The following is a 24103-nucleotide window of genomic DNA, read 5'->3' as shown; positions in this document are numbered from 1 at the left end:
CTGAGCTGGCCTCCCTGAGTTATTTCCAGAAATGTAATTTTGTTTTAGATATACTTAGAACCACAGTTGTAAGTCTAATAAGAGGAAAACAGTGGATTAGTTTTATCAGACTGGATGTATTTTCAGGCTTATGATCCGATCTCGGATTAGAAGTTTTAAATGACTTTGGATGATAAGAACTTGGCTGTTAGTGAGTCAGTGAGTATTGGCCCAGTAGCATATGGGTGACGAACCATTAATTACCGATGGGCTAAAAGTGGTAAATGATAGGATGCCAGAGAGCTTGTGTCCCGCAAACACTTAAATAGGAAACAAGGCTGAATTTAACTGCATGTGACACTAATCCTTGAATATCCTGAGTTCACCCTCACCTATTGTAATTCATGAATGGCAGATTTTGTTGTTTGCTCTTCTTTTGATTTTATTTAATTTAGCAATTTCTCATAAATAATGACACAATTCACAATTTTCTAAGGAAGCCCTGAATCCTTCTGGGCCCATAGCCCCAGATGAGAGCCTTGGGATGCCTCTGGCTCTTAGCTGCGTCAAAAGAAACTCCACCTTGCATGTAGAAATGTTATTTGTATGTTGTTGTTGGAAGAAGGCTTTGTACCTCCTCTCCTCTCCCGCTTTGCTTGCCATGGACTAAGGCCTCGTGTACATGGGAAAGTTAGTACGTGACAAGCTAGGGTGTGACTTTAAAGCTACTTGCTACTCCACATTAACTCCCTGTGTGGACACTTTTTGCAGACTGAGTGACCTCATGGGGTTTAGCTTAAACTTCCAAAATGCATTAAGTTAATGTGCATAAAGGTACATAGTGTGGAGTAGTTAGTGTGCACCAGCGCGTTTTCCCAATGTAGGCAAGCCTTAAGTCTCACCCAGCCTCTGGCTGTGAAGGATAAAGCCACTAAGGAAGCTGACTCTTGGGAAGGTTAGCATACACTTTCCTCACATATGTGTTTTTGCTTCAGTGAGCTTGCAAGACCTATGCTTATTTTGGCTAGACTGTGGTAAAAGCTTGCAGATGACTAATTGTAGCTTCTGTGTAAAGTGTGAATGTCTACAGTACCTTTTTTCCATAGGACGAAAGCTTCCTAACTTAGGGCCTATTTTGTGCTCCCATTGAAGTCAATGGGAGGTTTGCTCTTGACTTCTGTTAAAACAGGAGCAGGACCTTGTGTTCCACTTCTTTCGCAGGGCAAGTAGAAATAGCCTGTTAAAGCTCCTTTTAGTGGTGTCTTAATTATGATGTTAGGGTTTTTTCTCAGTCAGCACTTTTTTTGGTACAAATTACATGTTTCACAAGTACCAATGCAAGTAAGGGTGTGAGATCATCCATATTTATTTGGCTGGGTCTGTTTGCCCATGCTAATAATTTGCATTAACAATTTTTGTTACACTTTCACTTTACAAAAGATACTCTCATGTGACTGACAGCATATTTTGGTTTCAGTTGTTTGGGGTGCTGAGAATACATATAGTTTTGCTTCATATAACTCTAACTTTGAAGGTACATGGCCAGAGTAGTTCCCCCGCCCTCCACCCCCACCACTTTCTGGCAAGCTGACAAGGCAGATACTTGGACTTTTACCCATTCTCTCACTCTTTCAATAGAGGAGCATTCATTTTTCCAACATTGAGAATTTGGCCAGAAAACCTGCCCCTCAAATTTTAACATTTGGAGCATATGTTTAAAAATATCCTTTATCTGATTGGCTGGTTTGTCAAAGATAAGTGCTTCCATGTACCCTAAAGCACTTCAGATTGACTGTTTCACTGGAGAGCTATTATATTTCCAGCAGAAAAAGAGCAACTTTCTCAGTGACAATGACCAATTAAATTTAGTAATAGATCAAATGTTAGAACTGACTGAAAACTACAGAAAATTCAGCTCAGGTTGCTCACTTCTTTAACTTGCTCCATTACACACAGATGACGCAAGGGCTGAGATCAGCATGTGAGATTTGCAGCAAATGTGGAAAATATTTGCTTATTTTAGCTTGTTCTTGTCTAAGCAAAATGGGGCACGATAATTGTTCTCTGCCTTTTTGCAGGGGGATTATAATTCATAGTTTTTGTTTGTGCAATAGTTTTACTGTTTACATTATGCTTTCTACATGAACCACTTCAGAGAAACAACTTTTTTCCAAAAAGGAAGTTGAACCCAGAAGGCAAGTCAATGAAAATCTGAATTGTGGAATGTCTGATTCTGACTCAAGTCTCTGCCCATAAATAAAGAGGCAAACAAGGAAAACCTAAGGCAATATGAAACTTGAATACTTTCCTTGTGGTCAGTTACTTTGTCTCGCTCTGTGCATATGTGATTGAAACCAAATTATTTGGTTCTTTTTTTTAGCTTATGGAGCTAAGGTTCAATTTGAGCTTGCCTTTACTTTATGATTATTCTGACCTCTTTCCCGCTTGCTCTCTTTTTGCATATATGATAATATATAGTGGTTGCTAGAGTAACTCAAATAAACATGAGGAAAATAGGGGAAAGTTTGAAAAAGGAACTATAAAATTGTTAATATTTTGCCAAAATATTACATGTTAAATTGGAGACTAAATTCAACAACTGAAGTGTAGAACAGAAGGATTTAACCCTGACATAAAGATAAAGCTCAGCACAACCTTAACTATGGAGTTGTTTTTGATGCTTCCATATCCTATTGTCATGACACTTGTGGAATAAATTATTTACTTACCATCCTTGACTTGTCACCTGCACTCTATCCTTTCTTTAAATAAACCAGATCGACTTCCAAGATTCTTGTTCTGTCAAGAATTTTCCCATAGCTGTCATCATTTTGGAAGAACCTATCACAAAAATGTATTTCTTTATATGGCAACAGCCTAGATTTCAGTAAGATCAGGACATGAAAATTACCCTGTCCCATTTCTGGGACTCTTACATTGAGTCTTTGACCAATGATGCCTATTCAATTCAGTATTTCATGAACCATCAGGTGCTGTAAATAAATATATCTTTCCTGGAGAGTTGGGAATCTTGGTTTTCCAATAGTAAAAAACGTTCATAGTTAGCCAAGAAAACAATCTCCTTTGAGCGTTTAAACTACTGTGCTGTCTCTACATAAATCCGTAACTACCCAGCAGTGAAGCAAAGAACAGTTCAGACTTAGCAACATTCAGTATTGCTATAGTCCTGTGTGCAATAATAGTTAATACAAGTTACCATCAACTGCCACTCTTTTACCCACAGATACCTACAGAAATAAAATATAGCAGAAATTGTCAATCCAAATAAGCAACCAGATGCTTATAACTTATTTTAGAATAGTTTTTTCAAATTGTAAGCAGTGACTTTTCTTCAGTGAGGGCTTAACATTGAAAGTTTGAAACCTTAATCAGCTATTTTAGTTGTGTACAAAAATATTAATAATTTAATGTGTATATTCCTTCACCTGCTTTCCTACTACCAAAGTAACAATTAACAAATCTACATCTGGGTACAGACCAAGCAGGGAGCCTCAACAGATTTTTTTTTTTTTTTTTTTTTACTTAGTCTAATCTGTCTAGGTTCTGATATTGTGCTTGTCACAGTGGTATCTGAACAACTTTTAGTGTATATAATGAAAGAATATAGGTGGATGAAAGGAAAGCGAATTTGCAATTTTAACTGTAGTATCCACACCATTCAAGCTAATTTTTTCACACTGCAAATATTTTAATCAAAATCTAAGAGCAGAAATTAAAGTAAAAGCACAGCACTTGTATTTTCATGATTCAGAAGAAATGTTAAACTTAATATAATGGCAGCAAAACAATGCCAGCTGGCAGAGAAATTGAATATTGGGATTGTTTTGACAAATTCTACCTGCAAGTTGCCATGTTTACTCTAATTTAGACAAAGTAAATGCTATTTTTTTTTCTTACTCATATTGGTATTTTTATGATATATTGTGTTGAACTTCTGCCATACTTCTGTGCTAATCCACAACTATACCTTTATGGGTTATGCCTATAGTCAATAATTGCAGTACCTGATTTAACACTTAATTTGATATTTATAGTTTTCGAAGAGGCCCCATAAATAAGTTTACAGTCTGGTTTGGGAGGACAACAAAGCACTGTAATTTAGATAGTTGCAGTGCCTTGTGTGGATATCTACAAAGTCTTTAGATGACCAACTTTTTTTTTTATGTCAATAGTGAATTATATGGTCTAGCCAGAAAACATACCTGAGAAAATAAATACAAGGAAAGTTAGCATGGGTGGAGATTAGTGGAAACCATAAGGATCTTGTATTGACTTTGAGGAAGGAATATGGAATCTGGTTATATAATTTGAAAATCACTGACAAAGCAAAAGGCAGTCAAAAAAAGAGATAAAGGAAATAAAATTTAGGGTAATTTAAGATGCTTGGGAAGACAGGGTTTATACAATTCAATACAGAGAAATGTCAACCATCAGAGGAAGGCCAAAAGGAAAAAAAAAGTCCTCAAATAATATTCTACAAATACTTTGGACCAATGTTTTAAAGATCTATGAAATAATAGGATGTACCAATAATGGCATGAAATGTAATTTTATTGGAGCTAGTTAATAAAACATTTAATGTTATTAAAATTACTTGTTTATAGAAATTTTGACCAACTCTGTTTTATCACTGAGTAGACAACTAGTGAGTAGTATGCACGAACATGAAGTTCAGATATGTCCCATAAAGTTAAACCGTTTATCTGAAATTTGGAGAGCTCTTCATCATCCATGCAAGCCTGAGTCATCTTTCCATTTTTTAACTTGCTATCTTTAGGAGGAGGCATTTCTTGTGAAAGTAGGGTGCTGTACTGGTGCTGCTGGCCAAAATGACTGGCATGTGGCTGACTGCAACAAAGAACCTGGTAGTTACTTTATTGAACTTTCTTCTATTTCTATTTGACATAAATACTAGGTCTCATGGGTTTCCAGAAGTTGATGTTAATAGGTACTGTGCTCACAGCGCAGAGAGAAAAAGAGCATGTGATTTGGGGTATTACTATTACAGTCACAAAGATCTTTAAGTGTGTCAGAAAAGAAGAATTAGACAAAAATCAAAGCAGAGATGTAGATGGGCACCAGTTAGGGTTGTGTGAAATATGTGAACATTTTTTCAGTATTATTTACCCATTTGTTTCATATGGTTTTCATGAACAGCGGTTTCCTTGTCACTGAATTGGGGGGGGGGGCGCCTGAAACTTTTCATAGTGCTGTCAGGCAAACCAAGACATCATCAAAACTTGGTAGGCCTAAAATTAGGTGCTTTAGGTTTGTGGAGGTGACTGTTCTATGTAAACCTGCAGATGCTGCCTCATGATGTCTCCGCATATTTTCAGGACCCGAGTAAACAGGCAGAGCAGAGGGAATGCACAGCTTAACTATGCAGGCAAATCTGTTTAGTTCACTCAGCTGAGAAGCTGTGTTTTTCTGTAGGGGTCTCAAGGTCTAGATAATTAAGAAAAATATATAGCTTAGAGCCAGTCAGTGCTATTGCATTAACCACCAATATAACTTACATTTTAGCATGCTTTAAAATACCTTAAAATGTTTATGAAATTACAAACCCTATCAATCAATTGTCCTACTAGTTGTGGCTTTAGGTTTGTGACCTATAGGGCCTTGTTTTACCAGGGATCCTGACCTCGCTCAATTTGTCATCCAGAATGTTTAGTCTCTGGCCATAGTCCTGTTTTATTGGCACTGTTGTACTATATAGTATCATAGATATGCTTGGCACTTTGCGATATAGATAAAGGTGGATTTCCTTCCCCATAGAGCTCATGATCTAAATTAAGATGTGAACAAACTATAGGGGATGACTACACAGGGAGGGGTAGGAAAGGAGAAGCATGAGGAAGTGGATAAAATGACTGTGCTGTCCCTTGCCAGGTTTAATGCATGTATCTAGAAATAACTCTGTTCACTTTGATAAGGGATGTAAGAAAATGCAGCATGAAAGGTCATAGCAGAGAGGTGGGGAGTAGGAAGAGTACGCGAAGACTTTAAATCTGCATCAGTCTTTGCATTCTCCTGCTGCCCCTCCTCACTTTGGAAATTCTCTGCTCCATCATCTAGCTTTTCCAGCACTCTGGCTGCTCAGTCATCAGAAGCAATAGAGCTTTACAAGTAGGTTGATGAGGGATGGTTGTCACAGGCTGAGGAGGTTGTAAGGGCACAGAGGTGGGGGGAATGTAGTCATAAATGGAGTGGGTGTTTGAAGAGGGGACTCCTTAAACATTACTTTACAGATGGCCTGATATGCTGTTACATGATACATAGCATGGAGACCAGTGGGCACATTACTCTCTAAGTTGAAACATATTTGTGGGGGTTTTTTATATGTAAAGAATGACCAAATCTGTAAGTTGAATTTGAGCTCAAATTCAAGTTGGGTATTGGCTGTAATCACAGGATAATGTTGTTTACGCTGGGCTGAGCTCTGAAATGAGGCTACTTAGAGTTGAATATCCAGATTATGAACAAATCAGCTGCTAGAAGTGTCCTTATATTTCTTTAACCATGCAATTGTGCCATCTTCCATTGAAGCTCTTCTATTCTTAGCAACATGTGGGAGTTCAGTGAAATCTGATAGTTAGAATATTATTAGCAATTGAGTAGGAGTCCAAGGAGGTTAACATTTAGCATGAGCGTACTGCCATTTGGGTAGAGAGACTGAACAACTCACTTGTGCAGCATACCCCTGAGTGGGTGGAGAAACCTTCAGATGCTTTAACATCCTCATCATAAGTGTAAGTTGAGTCTGTCCTCTGTTTAAGTCAGTTAATGAGTGTTTGGTTCTTTCCAGCACAGTTAGGGGGCCAATGCATTCTGCAATACAGCAGGCCTCTAGTCTGCAGCCTGCATCCGTGAAATGAAAAGCCCCTGATGATACAAGGTGAAAAGGAGAATATGATGATACTTTTTTAAAATAAATCTGTTTTCTGTTTTTATGGTAAGCTGCATAGTGACAATATTTTAGACTATGGGGGACTGAGTAGGAGGGAGATAGGTTTGGCAGCTGTCAAGAGGGGTTCAAGGTATTTGTCGCTGGGGCCGGGCTTAGCAATGGCCCTGCGGCATTTGTCAGTGGTGAAAGGAGTAATAGTCTCTCTTTCACTAATGGGTGTTTTCCAAACCTCCTCCTGTTGGGGGATTCAAACTGGTCTCTTTCTCCTAAGCCATGTCCATTTGGCTCCCTCAACAGTATCTTCCTTATAGGAGATCTGATGTGGATCTTGTAGCACCATTCTACCAGTCTTGTTTCTGACAAAGACATGCACCTTAGTTTAGCATTGGAACTTGCTCAGCCTGAGAATGAGTAGAGTGCCCTTCCTAGAACTGTCATGGTTCATTAAGACAGATGGTTGTACTCCTGTACAGTGTCCCTAATAGAGTACAGGTCATTGCTTTCCCCGCTGTGTCAGGTAATGCAAGATGCTCTCAATGCCAGACAGAACAAGGAAAGATTTTACATGTGGCCGCACACATTACACGTTCAGAGGCTAGTTCAGCAGCCTTGGATGACTGCAGAATGCACTGGCCTAGAGAAGAAGTCTATCCATGCATGAATTTATCTACATAGCAGGTCTGGAAAAGAAAAATAGCAATCTATAGTCTGAGAGATACAACTGAATTTTTAAAAAAAACCTTAATAAAGATGGATTTCCCCCCCTGCTTCAGATATAACAGATAAGATACAGTTTAAGAACTATGGATAAGGTTTCTACATTTGTAACTAAAAAATAGAGGAAATTAGAAAGCATTTTAATGCCTTAGTGCAGGGGTAGGCAACCTATGGCACGCGTGCCGAAGGCGGCACGCGAGCTGATTTTCAGTGGCACTCACACTGCCCAGGTCCTGGCCACCGGTCCGGGGGGCTCTGCATTTTAATTTAATTGTAAATGAAGCTTCTTAAACATTTTAAAAACCTTATTTACTTTATATACAACTATAGTTATATATTATAGACTTATAGAAAGAGACCTTCTAAAAACGTTAAAATGTATTACTGGCATGCGAAACCTTAAATTAGAGTGAATAAATGAAGACTCGGCACACCACTTCCGAAAGATTGCTGACCCCTGCCTTAGTGGGTGCCATGAAATCAGCAGCGGTAGTACTTCCCTGATCTGAGGGCTCTTTGTTTTGAGTTTCATGTCACTTGTTGCTGGGGAGTGCATGGCATTGTTTTTAAAGTGTCAAACTAGCCATAAACTCATGTATTGGTGGTACCTGGAGTTTAGTGTGTGTATTATCAGGGAGACTGGGAAGGTAAGTAAGTGCTGACATCAAAACAGACCAGAGTTTTTCTTAAAACCTTAGTAAGTACTCAGATTAAATGTTCAAAACACATCAATTTTAAATATAGCTGATACAATTCTTTCTTCATATGAGTAACTGTAAGGAGAACCTCATGAGATAGTGTACATATTGAAGATACAGTAATTTTTTTTAAAATAACTTTTTGTTTTCACAGAATCTTCACACATCTTAACCACTCTAATCAATAGCTACTGTTGCTTAGCTCCGAGAGCTTTAACAGTTAGTGCTATTTGCTATTAAAATGTTTGGGAACAGGAAGGAAGTAATGTTTGACAATGACATTAGGCAGTCCTATAAATTGAAACTTCAATAATTTACATTAGCAAAATGATATTACTAGTGATTTGGCTGGCTTATAGCAAGTCATAGTAACATGTATTTGTTCCAGCATGACTATTACAAATATCTCATAGCTGCAGCCTTGGGCTGTGTCATTGTGTTCTTAGTGAGCAAAGGAGCAGCCTAGTTACAAATTTAAATGTAATAGAATTTGTTTGCATTGATTAAGATACTGTGAATTCTGTTTGCTGCAGCAATTAATTTACCACTTAAATTCCTTGGATTGCCTACAGGAGACAAGTGTTTGTTAAATCAGGGCTGCATATGTACTTGGATACTCTATCTTCACATTCAAGAGGAGGTTATAATTCTCTAAGAATGTTAAGTGATTGAAAAGCTACAGTGTCAAAATCATTGTACTGTCCTTTTTCTAATTCCATCAAACACAGTATAGGAGAATGGAAAGTTAAGGAAAACTTGTTCAGAGCTAAATTGTGGGTAACCCTTATGGGGCTGCATGGAAGAGTAGAGGTGAACCTTAATTGGCTGCATTAGAACTACCGAGAGCTAAGTTCGAAGAACAGAGGCTGCATGTCAGATAGGAACAAGTGGGTGGAGAGTAGGCAGAGCTATTCTGTCCCATGCACTGGCCACAAAGCTGGCTAGCCATGTGGGGCAATGAGGCTGAGAAGTGTGACACCCCAAAAAAGATGTCACAAAGTCCTTCTTCTGGCCCAAGTGTTACAGTGAATTCTAGGAGATATTGTGCCTAAGACTTCATATGCTCCACCCTAACTCAGGTCTATACTAAAGGCAAAATCCAGCCTATGATGATTAACACTGTATTACACTAACATTTCAATAGGAGTGCTTTATTAAAGAAAACTAAATTTAATGTTAACTTGAAGAGTGCTGCTATTTATTCCACACTTTTTCATTAATAGCAACTGAATTAAAATTTCACACTTGTATAATTTGATACAGACCTGGAAAAAACACCAGCACTCTTAATAGTTTTTCCGCAATTCACAATAAGTCCATACCAAATGGATATAATCTTTTCCATCAGTATGTTTAAATGAAATGTATCAAGTATTAATTATAAAATTGTTTGTGGATTTTATACTTTGGTAACAAGTTTGGCTACTATATTCGTGTAGGAGGCTTTTTAATATTCAAATGATAATAACAAGTGCCTTTTGGAGTGGGTAAATCTGAGTTACATTCCTGTTGATTCCATCAGGTAGAATAACCATTGAGCAGCAACTCTGAAGTTCTGAAGTGATGATTGACTTGTTACATTGTTAATTCCATTCAGTAACATGGTGATATTGGCACTTTTACCAGGATTTCATAGGCTGCTTTAATAGTTTACATTTTACTAAAATTCAAGGTTTTGGATACCTATTTCTATTACTATTGTTACTCCAGCATTGATACAGGCACTTTGAACAATGTCTCTTTGTAAACATATACACCATATTGCTGGAGAATTCCTTTGATACTTGCTTTGTCATGTTAGGATGTTGGCAGGTTGTGGCAAGCTAGGTTGCTAGCCATTTTAAAAAGAAGTAGTTTTTGCTAGTTGCCCATAATGTTGCTGCATTGTGCAAAATACAAATATGAAGTACCACCTGCACCAGAGAATTTACAATACAGAAGAGAGAACATAGAAATGTGAGACACCCTGGAAGAACCAGAAACAGTCTAGGGAGATAATTTAACAAATTCTTTAATAATTTCTCATAGGTTTTATTTCTGGACTTTGTGTCTTTGGGTGGTATTTAAATGAGGAGGCGGCTATCATACTGGGGTTGAGAGGTTATTTTTCCCTGCCTTCCTGCTGCATCCATTGTAGCAGGCTGCTCAAAAGTACCAGTTGCTAGTAATTCAAATTAGAGGAAGCAGAGAAGTGATGCAAGTGCCAGCACAGAGTGATAGAAAAACTACTGGATAGGTCTGAACAACTCCTTGACTTTCCTATTTCATTAGAGCAGCAAACCTAAGGCAATTTCACCTCATTAAACTAAGTTTTCCTGGGATTTTCATGCATTTTCTTCTGGGCTAAGCTAAACTCATTGACTTTTTAGGTGTAAAAGTAGATCTCCAGAATTTGTATTGCTTTAAGTGTTATAGAATATTTAGTTAACCTACACAGATGTTCTATAATGATTATTAAAACATCCCAAAGTATTTGAATGTTTTCCTATTTCAAAATAATTGGCCTGAAGCAATCCACCAAAACAAATGAAAACCAGAAGTAAATACTATAATATTCTTTGAAAAGCCTGACTGAAAAAAAAATCTGTGACTTGAGCCCCAGAAATACGCTGTGGCAGACCATAAGGGGTAGGGCCTTCAACTGTACACCCGGCTGCCAATCCCAGAAAACAAAACTTTAGTTTTTATCAGGCAGGACACCCGAATTGACTTCAATGGTTGCAATGGAAAATAGAGGTAATGGCGTCTTAATAAATAGTTCTTAGATCTTATAAAGTTAACACTTTTTGGGTTGGACTCAGAACTGATGCAGTGGAGAGCATAGGAATTATATGCTCATAGTGGCTCACCATACTCAGAAAGTGGGTTTTCATATTCTCTGCTTTATCAGAAGTTTCTGAAGGCTTATCAGGACACCTTCCTGTTTCCAAGTGGAGCACATTAGCCATCCACCCTGATGGTTTCCAGAGCACAAATACTGAAGTGAAATCTACATCTTGGCAAAAAGATTGTAGAGCCCTTGTCTAATATAAATGGAAAACATGCATTGTAAGGCCCCACTTCGAGTGAAGCAGCGAAGGATCCACTGGGACCCCAAGAGTATAAAACATACTGAAAATATACTGCATCTCCATCTGAAATTGAAAACAAAATTGAGATATCTTAGACAAAGACTCTGTTGTCATGGTATATATTGGTACCAGTAATACAGGAAAGTGTGAGCGGTCCTGGATTACTCTAAAAAAGGCTTAAATTGGTGTTCCCAGGGTAGCTTTTGGTTTGAATTGGCTTGGTTCTGCTTGTAGGGCCATCAAGACAGGGAACCTTGGGGAATGGATGTGTGAATGGGTAGGTGTTTTAAATTTATTAGGCATGTGGAATGTTTTGGAGAAAGGAGCATTTTTGTACAGAAGGAAAAAGTTCCACCTGAACCAAGGTGGAACCAAACTGGTGTGTACAAAATCAGTAAGAGTTTGGGAGACCTTATAAACAAGTCCTGACAAAAGGCAGACATGGCAACACTTAGGTCAAAATATCTGTTAAGTGATTTGTCAGTGATACAAAGTTATGTATGTATGCTGTAAAGGACAGGAGAGATATTACAGTTGAACTTGATGAGGATAGAAGCCTCCCTGGAGCCAAGAAGGAAAGGGGAAAAATCCCAGTCTCCGGCCAACAATTACATTAGATAGGATAAAATGTTTTCATAAGGGATATAAGCCCTTGTAGTCCCTGACTGAAGGGATTTCGGAAGAAATTTCCCCTATAAGCAGATTACTTCATATTTGTCCAGTATAGGATTTCTTCCTCACCTGAAGTATCTGTTACTGAAACTATATAATCTTATATGGAGACTCGGAGAGCATCCCCAGAGGTAGAGGAGTTTCTCCTAATTTTCCTCCTAAAAAATTTATTGGCGGAGCAGAACCCCTGAAAGTACACCTTGATTCACACACCAAAGCACTACAAGCAAGCAGTTTTAAAACAAGTTCACTAGTATTACTGCTTGTACACTTCAAGTGCATTCTCTGAAGTATGGCCTTCTCCAGATGTTTCCAGTTTCAGTTGCTCAAGTTTCTGAAAAATTCTTTCTTGGCAGAAACTTGCTACGCATGGTTGCGGCTCAGAGGCAAATATTTTGGAAAATATACACCAAAAATACCTCAAAGTTACAATCTGCAGATGGAACCAGAGAGAACTATAGATCTTCCAGATTAACAGGGAGCTTATCCCCAGGAGCATTAGGCTGTTTGCCACTTTAGCTAAAGATTTCAGTTTCCCAGCAAAAGTTATAATACAAAACCATTCAGATTTTTGCTTTGGTGTGGTTTTCCCCTAAAGTCAGAAATACTGTTTATAATGAAGGACACGTTCTCTTTTACAGAGAGAATGGTCTAAAACCTCAGACCACTGTTTCTGCCTTCAGCTTTGTTCTTATACATAGTGGCTGAAGTAGTAAATAATTGTAATTTCTTTTTTTTTTTAAGAATCAAATCTATCCATATTGCATGGCAACTTTTAACTGGGCTTAAGAAACCATAGCTCTGACTTTTAATGACTACATTATTTTATATTAAAATGGTATTGGGTGTTCTAGTCAGAAATACTGAAATTCTTTTTTTTTCTCCTTTGCAGGCAAGAGGAGACCAATAGAAGACTCAAAAACGTAAGACATGTTTACCTTAATGCTTTCTGAAATTATTTCACACTTACTCCAGTTGACTATTTTAAAAACTTCTCTAGTCATGCTGTTGTCATTCTTAGCTTAGTCTTCAGCTGTTCATGTGTCTGGTGTACATTAGTACTACCTTACTGTGTGTCTCTTCCTGGTTTACTTTACTAAAAAAATTAATTAGAAACAGTAATAATTAAATATGCTCTCACTGACACACATCTGAATGGAGCACAGTGGTAACTGTTCAGCTGATTTTGATTGAGACAGCCTGGCAAATATGTGCAAAAAAAAAAGAAAAAAAGGATTTTACACTTTATGAAAAACCTGAAAACAAGCACAGCAGTTTGTGTTCAAACATTTTTGCACTGGCATGCTGTTTAATATAGTTAACTAATGAACTTCTCAATTTGTCTTTTTGGTTTTAGGTTTTGATTACATTATACTGGCTGGGGAGGAAAGCACAAAACAAGTCTGGTTACAATGGTCCACACTTTAACCTTAAAGCATTTGAGAAATTACTAGGACAAGCTCTGACCAGGGTAAGAAATCCAGATGGAATAGTAGTTGCTATGTACTTTTGTAAGGCTGAGTATTAAATGTATGCTGCATAGTTTGCCATATGCCATGCATTAGAGATGTCAACTCCAAACATCTCTTTGGGGTTTAATTATATTTTTCTTGTAGAAAGATGGCAGATATTTCTCCTCACTTTTTTTTCTAATGTGCTTAAGATACTTCAAGCATATTTGGGTTCTTCCACTACCAGTTTAATAATGGATTGTAGACTCCATCTTCACTCATTTATCTGAGATAACCTAATTTTCTTCTTTTTGAACCAGAGTAAAATTAAACTTAAAGCATTGAATTGGGTTTCCCTGTCCTAGTTTCTGTATATTTATGAGATGCTTAAAATATGTTTGTCTGAGCTTCAGGGTGCAGTTAAAATTGTGTATTGCATTATGTAAAATACTACCTGCTTCTTAAATTGCTGAAAAAAATAACTTCTCAAAACAAAAAAATAATTTATTCCTTTAGGCCCTCGAAGAATCTAGCAGTCTGAAAAGCAGTGGCAGGGACAGTGGGTACGGTGATATTTGGTACATTGACCGTGGAGAAGCATTTTCACCTTCCACTAGCCATAAAAGAGACGATTCTTTCGATAGCCTGGACTCCTTTGGTTCAAGATCCTCCACAAGCTTTTCATCAGACATAACCTTGAAGGGTGGCAGTGAAGGTATTTTTGCTTATTAGGGTTCTCTGTTAATTTATGGCTTGTTAGAGACAGATTGGGGGAAGAAAGTGTATGGACCTAATATTGCAGTTGCTCAACATGTTAAATTCCCACTGATTTCAAAGGCAGCTCCAAGTCAAAGGCTGCTGCAATAGCATTGGGTGCCATATCAGGATGTTTTTGCATGAAGAGTTATTGACTAGCAGCTGGCTGAAAACAAATAATCTAGTCGCACAAATGTGTCTCCAGTTGGACTCTTTGGGACTTTTGCCCCACTGTCTTCCCTTTTGATAGTTTTTAAATTGTGGGGAGGAAAGTGTAGGGTTTTGGCTGCTGACCACTAGCCTATCACCAGGTTTTTCTCCTATCCCACACTGCTTTGCTGGGAAGCGGGATTGATCTTTCTGTTGAACGGCATGACTAATAGTGATGTTTAAAAAAAAAAAGTGTACGGTACAGCGTTTAGACGTAGAAGTTTCTGTTGATCAGGGAATAACGTACAGGCCTTTTGGCTAAGATGATAATCTGTACGTTATTCCCTGATCACCAGAAACTTCTATGACTAATAGTGCTTGCCACAAATTTTGATTTGAAACTTTTTGATCAATAAAAAACCTTCGTGGAAAATTTTCATTTTTTCCAAAAACTTTCAACATCATAACCCAAACTGAAAAATAAAGTGTCTTCTATTTATTTTAATTAATACATACCTAACATTTTTCAGCCAGCACTAATGATGGTTTTCAGATTTTAGAATCTCCATGGGTATGTCTAGTTTCAAAGGAGATGCTACATGAGATTGCTTTCTGTGAAGAACTGGAATGCCTATGACTTATTTTAAAACCCCCAAACAACTAAAGGTGTAAAATATGTGCATTATTCTACATATTAAGTTAAGGCTATTCTACTGTGTATTCACTGTTCCAGTGGCCAGAGCACTGGACACTACCACTGATTTGTTGTTTACTCTTGGCAAGTCATTTTACTTTTCTGGGCTTGTTGCTTCATTTAGAAAATGGGGATAGAAATGCTTTGTAAAGCACGTTGAGAACAGCAGATGAAAAGTCTAATTATGCAGTTTACAAATGATGTAACACATGCATAATATAATACTGATCTAAGGGCATTCTAGCTCATTTACAGCTAGAGAGGTAATTTTCCAGCTCAGATAGATGTATATGTGCTAGCTTTGATTGAGCTAGCACACCAAAAATAGCAGTGTAGTCAAACCACTACCCTTGCCACAGTAGCTACACTGCTGTTTTTCACAGCTTGGCCAAAGGTAGCACATGTACATCTTCCCCAGAAGGAAATTATACCTCCAGCTCCAGTGTAGATGTACCCTAAATGTGGGACTTAAATCACTAACAGCCAGGAAGATGAGAAATGAAGCTTAGTTTCATACTTAACACATCCTGTTCTCCTTTGCTTGTATATTTCAACACTTTATGTAAGATTATTTAAAGATCTTTAGACAGACCTCTTAATTGCAAGTCTCTTTTACCTTGTTCTTTTTGTAGGCATAAGTCAGATCACTAATTTTTTTTCACATTCCCTCATAAACCAGCATTGAAGTGAAATACTTTAAAAGGTTTTCATCCCAGTTTGAAAATAGATGTAATTTCATTTTGGCTTTCTAGTTTATATGAAGAAAATTGCCAAGAGCAAAGATTGTTAAATCAAATTCCTTCAAATATTTTTGAATGTGGCATATCTCCTGTAGTTGAATGCTTTTAAATTTCAAAAGTAAAGTAAAATTGATTTTATAGTTGTCCAAGTTTGCAGATCTGCTTAAACAGTAATAATTTACAAAATCAAATGTGTAAATTGTAAGAGCTACTTGGTCAAGGTTTCATAGATTTTTTTTTTCTGGCCTCAACCAATCTCTTTGGAGTTGTGTGTTAATCTAATGACATCTCATTAATCAAAAGTATTATATTAAATTTCTCAGTAGTACATGAAATGTGCTAACACAGTCTTTTTGACTAATTTGAATGGCAAATGCACAACTTTAAAATAAAGTTTAGTTCTGGAGATTAGCACTTTGCTTTCAGCCTCAAATGGGGACAGTAAAACATTCATTACATTCTAACACTAGTATGTAAACCAATTTCAACCTAATGCATCCTATCAAAGCTTCATGATGCACTTCTAAAAATACCTCTGCTATTATCATGTTAGTAGCTTTGCATGTTTTCAGGTGAGACTTCTGAAAATACATAGCTCAATCAACTTTATTTTTGTTTATTTTATTTTAGGTTTTAGTCAGAATAAAATCTGGAGGATAAACTCTGTGCTTTTGGCTTTTTTTAAGGTTGTGAAAGTGACACGGACTCTGAACTGCCTTACAAAATGCATGATTCTGGCAAAGATAACATGTCATATCGCAGGATTGCTGTGGTTGAACCAAAACCTACTACAGAGTTCAATCGGTTCTTACCCAGCAAAACTAAACCGGCATCATATAAGCCAGCACCGCTCAGGAAAAAAAGGATAGAGAAGAATGAGGACAACAGAAGAAGCTGGGCAAGTCCTGTCTTCACTGAGCCAGATGGAACATTTTCAAGGTACTAGGGTGGTATCTAAATAGAGCAAACTTGATTTATGGCAAATGGAACAGACTTATTCATTAAAGCAAGAGAAGCTGCCCTTACTGTAATTAAAAGTAAAGTATTTGAGATTTACAAAATAAAAATCATTGTTTCTTTGCATAGCTGGTTGATGAATAACATTGTGACATGGATAAAACTTTAACAGTGAGAATTTATATGATCTTAAAATGCAGAATTAAAGCGACTGGAGCATATGTTTAACCTTTTTGGTTAAAGCTTATCCAAATTTTGTTGTTACTAATCTCTGCTGTCCAATTTGTAAATGTACACACTTGAGATTATTAGCCATTTTTGGGGCTTCATCATGACCTAGGTGATTTCACTGTCTTCACTTTGTTCCTGTTTTGGTCAATCTCAGTGGACGAGGAAAGAATCCTTTAGCTTCCTGTCAGAATAGCAGAGCAGAATGTGGGTTTACAAATCCAGCTTCCCTGCAGATGATCTATGAGTATGAAAGTGGCTCTGATTCAGAAGATGAAAGAAGATTGCCTGACGTGGTTATGGATGATTTAGCAAAACGTAGATTCTTAATAAAAAAGAGCTCTGTGAGTTCCGCTGCACCTGGACATCTTTACATCTTGCACAAGGACTCTCCTAAATCTTGTTTGCAACAAAATTACCCAGCTGGTCCATTAGCTGCTGTGCTTGAACCGATGAGGTCAGAGATACTAATCCTAGATCCAAATTATTGTACTACCAAAATTGCAATCCATAAATAACTGCATCAAAAAGCAAACCTTTCTAATCAGCATTTGTTTAACACTGCTGATAAATTACTACATTCTTTGTAGTCAAATTCCTTTCTTTTTATCAGATGAAATAAGATGCTGTTATAACCACTTAACTTTGTTCTAGTGCTGCAGTAATGGAATTGAAAACTAATTTGCTTCATTCACAAATTTGAACTTTTGAGCCAAAAAGCATGTCTCTTGCATATTTTGTGAAGTTGCTCCTAAAGTATCCTTAATTGATTGGATATTTTGAACAGTAACCAGAAGAGGCAGAGGCATTTGGACCCTAAAGAGGAAAGCAAGCCAAAAGTTAACATTTCTTCAAAATTCTCCGGCTATTCTGATGATGAGGAAGAAAAGGCAGTAGGCATCCCAAACATTGAAAAAGATGATCTCTATGTTCGCAAACTAAACTCTGCAGTTTCAAACCCAATGGTTTCTTTTGACAAGTTTCTACCTAAGTTTTGGACTCCAGAAGAAGAATTGCATTGGAAAAACGTTAAAAAAGGATCCTCTTCCAAACCATGGTATAAGGAGCTTCAGGGATTCAGGTTTGTGTGTGCATGCTCCTCTTACATCTCATGTATGCACACATTTGAGTGCACTGTAGCTTTAAATGCATCAAGAAACCTTTTTTTGGCCTGTTTTTTTTTTTTTTTCAACTCCACTGGCTGTTTCTTTAAAGTTTAACAGCTGGCTTTTTTGTGTTATTTGTTGTTCAAACAGAGGTTTTTGCAGGGAAATAAACTGATGTATTATCTACAATAGACAATTGCACCTCTATCTTTTTGTGCTTTGGTCCATAATTACTCTAAATATTTCTTAACTTCCCCTCTTTTCCATTCCTCATGCTACTCTACAGTAGAAGGAAGTCTGATTCTGAGGATGAAGATTCAGCCAATAAACAAAGCAATGCCAAACCGGCTGCTGATTATGTGGGGAAATCATTGTCCCAAATTGCAGAAGGGGAAATCACATACGCCTCTGATCAACCCAGGTTGATATAATTGCATGAACTGTACACTCTTGCTGCATCAAGGGAAACTACTAGTAATGCAACAGTTGAGTGAATTAAAAGTGCAACGTGATGTTGCTGTTATCTCCGTACTTAGTCACAAGTTGCTAGTTTACTGACAGGCATAACAAACTGTAAAGGATCGTTGGCTTTGTGTATGAGCATGCGATCTTGCTGTTTCTACCAAAGTTAATATGCTGTACTATCATTTTAGAGGGGTGGATATATGCTGCATTATAGCAAATACTGAATTGTATGTGTGCTTCTCAGAATATTCCAATTCTAAAACAAATGCTCCTCTGAATACTTTTTGTCTGAGTCTTCTGGCAATTAATGATATTCTACCTTCCCTTTTTTTTGTTTTATATGCTTCAGTCAGTTTTCATTACTTCAGACCCTCCAAAAATACTCTGATGACTACTTGTCTTCTGAAATGAAGACCAAAATTGATCCTACTTCTGGCCCTAGGGTCATAACATGCAGAAAGAATATTTTTTTTACACCAGGATGCAACCAGAGGGAAACTATGAATGGAGGCCTATATCCAGACTTGGAAAATGACGATTTGTTTGTTCGGAAGACTGGGGCTTTCCACATTAATCCAATTGCTCTCCAAGCTTTTGAATACTTTAGAAAATGCTCTGAGCAAGAACCTCTTCTAGAGGGTGAAATAATTCTGCAACCCAGAGAGGGCCAACCTGTTATTCCAGACTTAGAAAAAGATGATATGACTGTTCGTAAAGTACAAACACAGAAAAAAGGGGTGCCTTTATCAGGTGCTCCAGAGAAATACCATCCTGCACTCTTTCCTGATCCTTGGAGCCTCCCACCAGAAATCCAATCCAAATTTCTTTGTTTACTTGACAAGACTATCACAACAGAAGATGAAAAAAATGGTGGTAGAGTCTTATCACCCTCTTTGCAGCAGAAGAAGGATGATATGCTGACTCGCAAGATTGAGTCTTGGAAAGTAGGAAGTGTTCTGCAGCCAGTCAGTTTTACTCCAGGTCCATGCAGCGAAGAAGACTGGAAAAAATGGGAGGCTATCAGAGAGGCCAGCAAAGTTAGACACAAGAAACGCCAGATGGTTGAGAGGTCAGGTTATGTCCCTGTGTGGAGAGTGCTTGTGTCTGAGTATTTGAAATGTTCCCATTAAGGAAAGCATCATCTTGTACTGAATGGAACCATGCATGTAGTGTGAAACTGCAATGTATTTATTTTGTGTTGTCATGGAAAAGCTTATGATAGGGCAATACCGTATTTTCAGCATGGTTTAGATTATTCGATCACTACTAGTAATGTACATTGTATAATTTTGAGACTGAAGGTAACATGCATCTTTCCATGATTGAGCAGGAATATGAGCAATTACTCACGAGACCATGGAAGCCAATAAGTAATTTCTCAACACCAGTGTACAAACATTCCTAAATTATCTGTATACTTTATTGCAGGATCTTAGGGAATATAGCAGCTCTGTTAATACTGCTTATGAGCTAGGTTTGAAAAAATTCCCAAGGCTCACTTGCCCACAGCTCTAAGGGTACTATACTAGGTGAAAAATGCCTGTGCCACCATGACCCTAAAAAGCACCCACCCCAAAAGGGTGTGTGTATATATTTAACTTCCTCTAGCTCATCTTCCTTTCTCCAGTCAATTCTTCCCTTTTTTCAAATCAAATCTGTCACCATTTAATGCTCAACTCCTTGCCTGGCTCACTCAGAGCTGTCCTATCTGCCCTCGGTTTTAACTCCTGCCCAGCCCTCTTTCAAACTCTGTGCTCGCTCAGGGAGAGTGGGTTTTTCAAGTCATCCTTATCACTGAAAATACGGAATTGCAAGTTGCAATTTTTCTCATTCAGCATCCTTATTTCATGACTGATACAATTTTATGTTCCAGCTAATATCGTGTATGTCATTAATTTTGAAGCTTAACACAGCTAAACAAACCTTGCATTTGGTTAAAAGTATTTCTAAAACACCTATTTCACTCAATAAAAATTATATTTATGCTTAGTCTTCTCTAAGTATTTTAAAATTTTTAAAAAATTAACTCTGCATAATATTGAATGCATCTGGTTCTGCATCTTAATGTGTTAAGCTGAATGCGTTTTTGGCATTCTGTTCATTCATTCCATTTGTTACATTAGGAATGGGGAAATTAATTTGAACAAAAATATAACCTTTCTGAACCAAACTTTGTCTTAGGACTCAGTTCAAAATAGTTGTCATTTTTTGTCTGCACTTTCCTGGTGTTAGATAGCACTGGAAGAGGCAATGAGTAATGACTATTAGACTGTTCATGCATGATTTCCAAAACTGAAAATACTAGGAATTGTGATAGGGACCTTTTCGTATTGTGAGATTTTTAAGCTTGACTTCCAGAATACACAGTTTCTGGTAAGTTTCTGACTTGCATCTGAACTTTGAGATACTGATCCAAGCCTGTAACTCCTGATCTTTTGATGTTCTCCTATCACTTTAGTCCAAATGTTTCCACATCAAACTTCTTAATGTTCTCTTACTTATAGAGTAAAACCCTGAAATGAATTTATTTTTGGTTTTCTGATTTCTCAGACTGTTTCAAAAGCTTTCTGATGAGGATGGGTAAGTTTATGATAAAAATATGAAAATTTCACCATACCATTTGTTTTGTGCATCTTATTAAACTTTCCCAGTAATTTTTATGCATGTATAATAGCTAAAAACTCTTGCTCAAAGCACCATGTGCATGCTGCTCTGTAGTTCTGTACTTGAGGAATTTTCATAAGTTATCAAAAACACAATAGCTATGCTTCTGATAGAAGCTCATTGTGGCATAAAGTATTGCATATATAGTAAATAAATTGCAGTGGCTGCTGTTGTCAGGCTTTTTGAAATCAGCTGTGAAATTTCACTCTTGCTGAAACTTACCTGTGGTTCTCCCCCCCCCTATTCAAATTGGATTTTTAGAGGTTTAACAAATCTAGAGTAAAACTAGTAAATATTTCTTCTTCTTTAATGGAGGGTATGGGCAAGAATACTGAAGTTGATGCGAATTTAAATATCTGTTTATCCTGATGAGATGTCTTCCTATACTTTCTTAACTGGCCAAGGTCCAAATGTGTGGAATAAATCACCTAGAATGAGAGAGAGAAGAAAATCAAGAGCATCTTAAATTATTGTGAAATTAATTTAGCATAGCATTTCCTATTATTTTGGATATCATGTTTCTGCATCTGAGGTTAATAGTCTTTGTCAAAGATTGTACCAAAAATCCACCTTAAAATTAGGGCATCTTAAAATAAAAATAGATAGGCAAGTGAAGGTAGCTTTTCCTTTCAGGGTTATTTAAGGGTGTAGTTTCCACTAGAGAGGTTGGGCTTTCTGGATATTGTATAATTTATTGACTCTATTTATCCAATGCTAGGTGACTGAATACTAAGTGTAAACTTACTCCATGTTCTACTGCAGCAATACGCATTAAAGCACAATTTTGTCATTTAAGTCTTGCTTTTTACTTGGCTTACAATATGTGTGCGTTGGGAAGAGGAGTGGGAGAAGAGGAGTGCTTCACTGATTTTTGCCTGGATGTGCTTTGTAGATTTGCATATGCATGAATGTTTGCTTTTTGCATGCTTTACTAATTTTTTCTAGTTTTCCCTTTTGAAATCTCTGCACTTTTTGACCATGATCTTTAAAAATGAACCAAAAATCTGAAATAGTTGTATGAAATACTTTTATTTATAATTGGTTAAATATTGCCAAAATCAGCAAGGAGTGAAAACTGGTCCCAGAGGGAGCTCTGCAACATATTCAGAGGAGGGAGAATATGAGGGAATATCCATTGGATAGGTTTTTGATGTTTACATACAAATTAACACACTTTTTATAAGTAGGTTTTAATCAAGTACATACATTTAAATTATTTACATTTTCTATCTTGTTCAAGGAGAATATAGAAAAGCCAGAGAGGGAAAAGCAGTTCATCATAATTAGTGTACATTCCCTCAACCAGTCTTGAACACTTTTGGTGCTTTGATACAGGTTTATTGTAATACAAAAACAATTTCTGTGACTGACGTAAAAATGAATGATAAAAACAAGGACAGGACAGAAAACTAAGCATACAAATAATGCCTGGGGTAGTAACCACGGTATTGTTGCTAGAATTGGCATGCTTCCCATTTAAAAAAAAAAAAAAAAGGGACAATAACTGAGTGATCTACCTTTTACATTCTGAAGAGCAGAGTCCAAAGTCTTAGGTTGCCACTGAAACTCAGTTTAGCCTCTTCCTAATCCCTAGTTGCATGCATCACAAAACCACCACATAATTTTGTACAGCTCATGTCTGCTTGAGATATGCCCAAGTTTGGAGGATCAGATCAAGACTGACTGATTTTTGGCAAAAAATAGGTGAAACTTGTACAATACCTTTTCATGTTATAACTGGCTTAAGTGAGTACTGTTAATTCCTCCCTTTCAGGAGCATTTAATATGTTCTATTGGTCTGGTGGTCTAGTGGCCATTCACTGTCATTCAGGTCATCATACGATTGATTCCTTCTTCAGTCACTTTGCTCCCTGAGCTGGTTGGGTGGGAGCACACCTCAGGCAATCAGCTGACCTCAGGCAATCAGCTGAAGCACTGTGATGGGAAGGGAGGGGTCCCATGTCACTCCAAAGCATGGCCAGTCCAGAAGAGGCTTTAAAATGTTCAGAAACGGCAGGGAGAAAATTATAATGCACTCTCTCCATGAGATGGCCAAACCTGAAGTCAGGCTACAAGGAAACTTGATGGATTTGGGGGTTTAGCAGAGGCCTTCTGAACCCAGGTAGTACTAAAGAGGATAAAGGATATGAAGACCTCACAGACCTATAGGATTTTGTTCTGAATGGGAGAAGTAATTTTTTTAAAGATGACTGTCCCTTTTAAATATGTAATATAGAACCGTGCTGTTGCATAGCATTTTAGAAAGATTAAACAAAGACACTGTCCATGCCCCAAAGAGATTACAATTTAGGCAAATATAGAGCATGGGATAGACAATGAATGGGTGGGGGCAAGAAAAGAAAGGGGTAGGACTAACACAAATTAATGTGAATCCTATTCTATAGTAAGTGAATCATAAGTTGTAATATTAAATGGGGGAATAAAGGTAGGGCAGGAGCAGATAAGACAGTAGTACAGGCGTGAAAGTCAGACATGGAAAGCAGGGTGGAAGAAGCCAGTGTTGAGGAATTAGGAAAAAGGGGAGAGAGGGAGAAAGTGAACGTACTGGGGGGAGAAGGGTTGCATGGTGAGAACAGAGTGAGAATAAGGTTATTTTAGCTGTTGGATGTTAGATTCAAGAGAACAGTCGGGGAGACTGAGGTGGAATTTGATAGTAGCCCAGGCAAACGAGAACCATAGCAGAAACCAGCTTTTTCGGTAGTGAAAATCGAGTGGTCTTTTAGAAATCAGTTTTGCGGGAGAGGTGGCAACATTTTGTGAGCACCTGGAGATGGATGGAGGGGAAGGGGAGAAGAGAGACTTGAAA

At 37.4% G+C, this 24103-nt stretch overlaps 1 protein-coding gene across 1 annotated transcript in view; it reads left to right on the top strand.

Annotated features, from left to right (window-relative positions):
• The window catches only part of LMO7 (LIM domain 7), a 128388-nt gene that overhangs the window by 63815 nt on the left and 40470 nt on the right, over positions 1–24103 (top strand). The window contains 7 exon segments of the mRNA XM_065423786.1: positions 12958–12988; positions 13423–13536; positions 14033–14231; positions 16543–16795; positions 17829–18122; positions 18962–19681; positions 21163–21192. Of these exon segments, the coding sequence (XP_065279858.1) occupies positions 16581–16795; positions 17829–18122; positions 18962–19681; positions 21163–21192 (1259 nt within the window). The 5' untranslated portion in view covers positions 12958–12988; positions 13423–13536; positions 14033–14231; positions 16543–16580.

The sequence above is a fragment of the Emys orbicularis genome, chromosome 1, assembly GCF_028017835.1.
Source record: "Emys orbicularis isolate rEmyOrb1 chromosome 1, rEmyOrb1.hap1, whole genome shotgun sequence".
Classification (NCBI taxonomy): domain Eukaryota; kingdom Metazoa; phylum Chordata; order Testudines; family Emydidae; genus Emys; species Emys orbicularis.
Note: the sequence above shows the minus strand (reverse complement) of the source record. Positions and strands in the feature narration are given on the sequence as shown.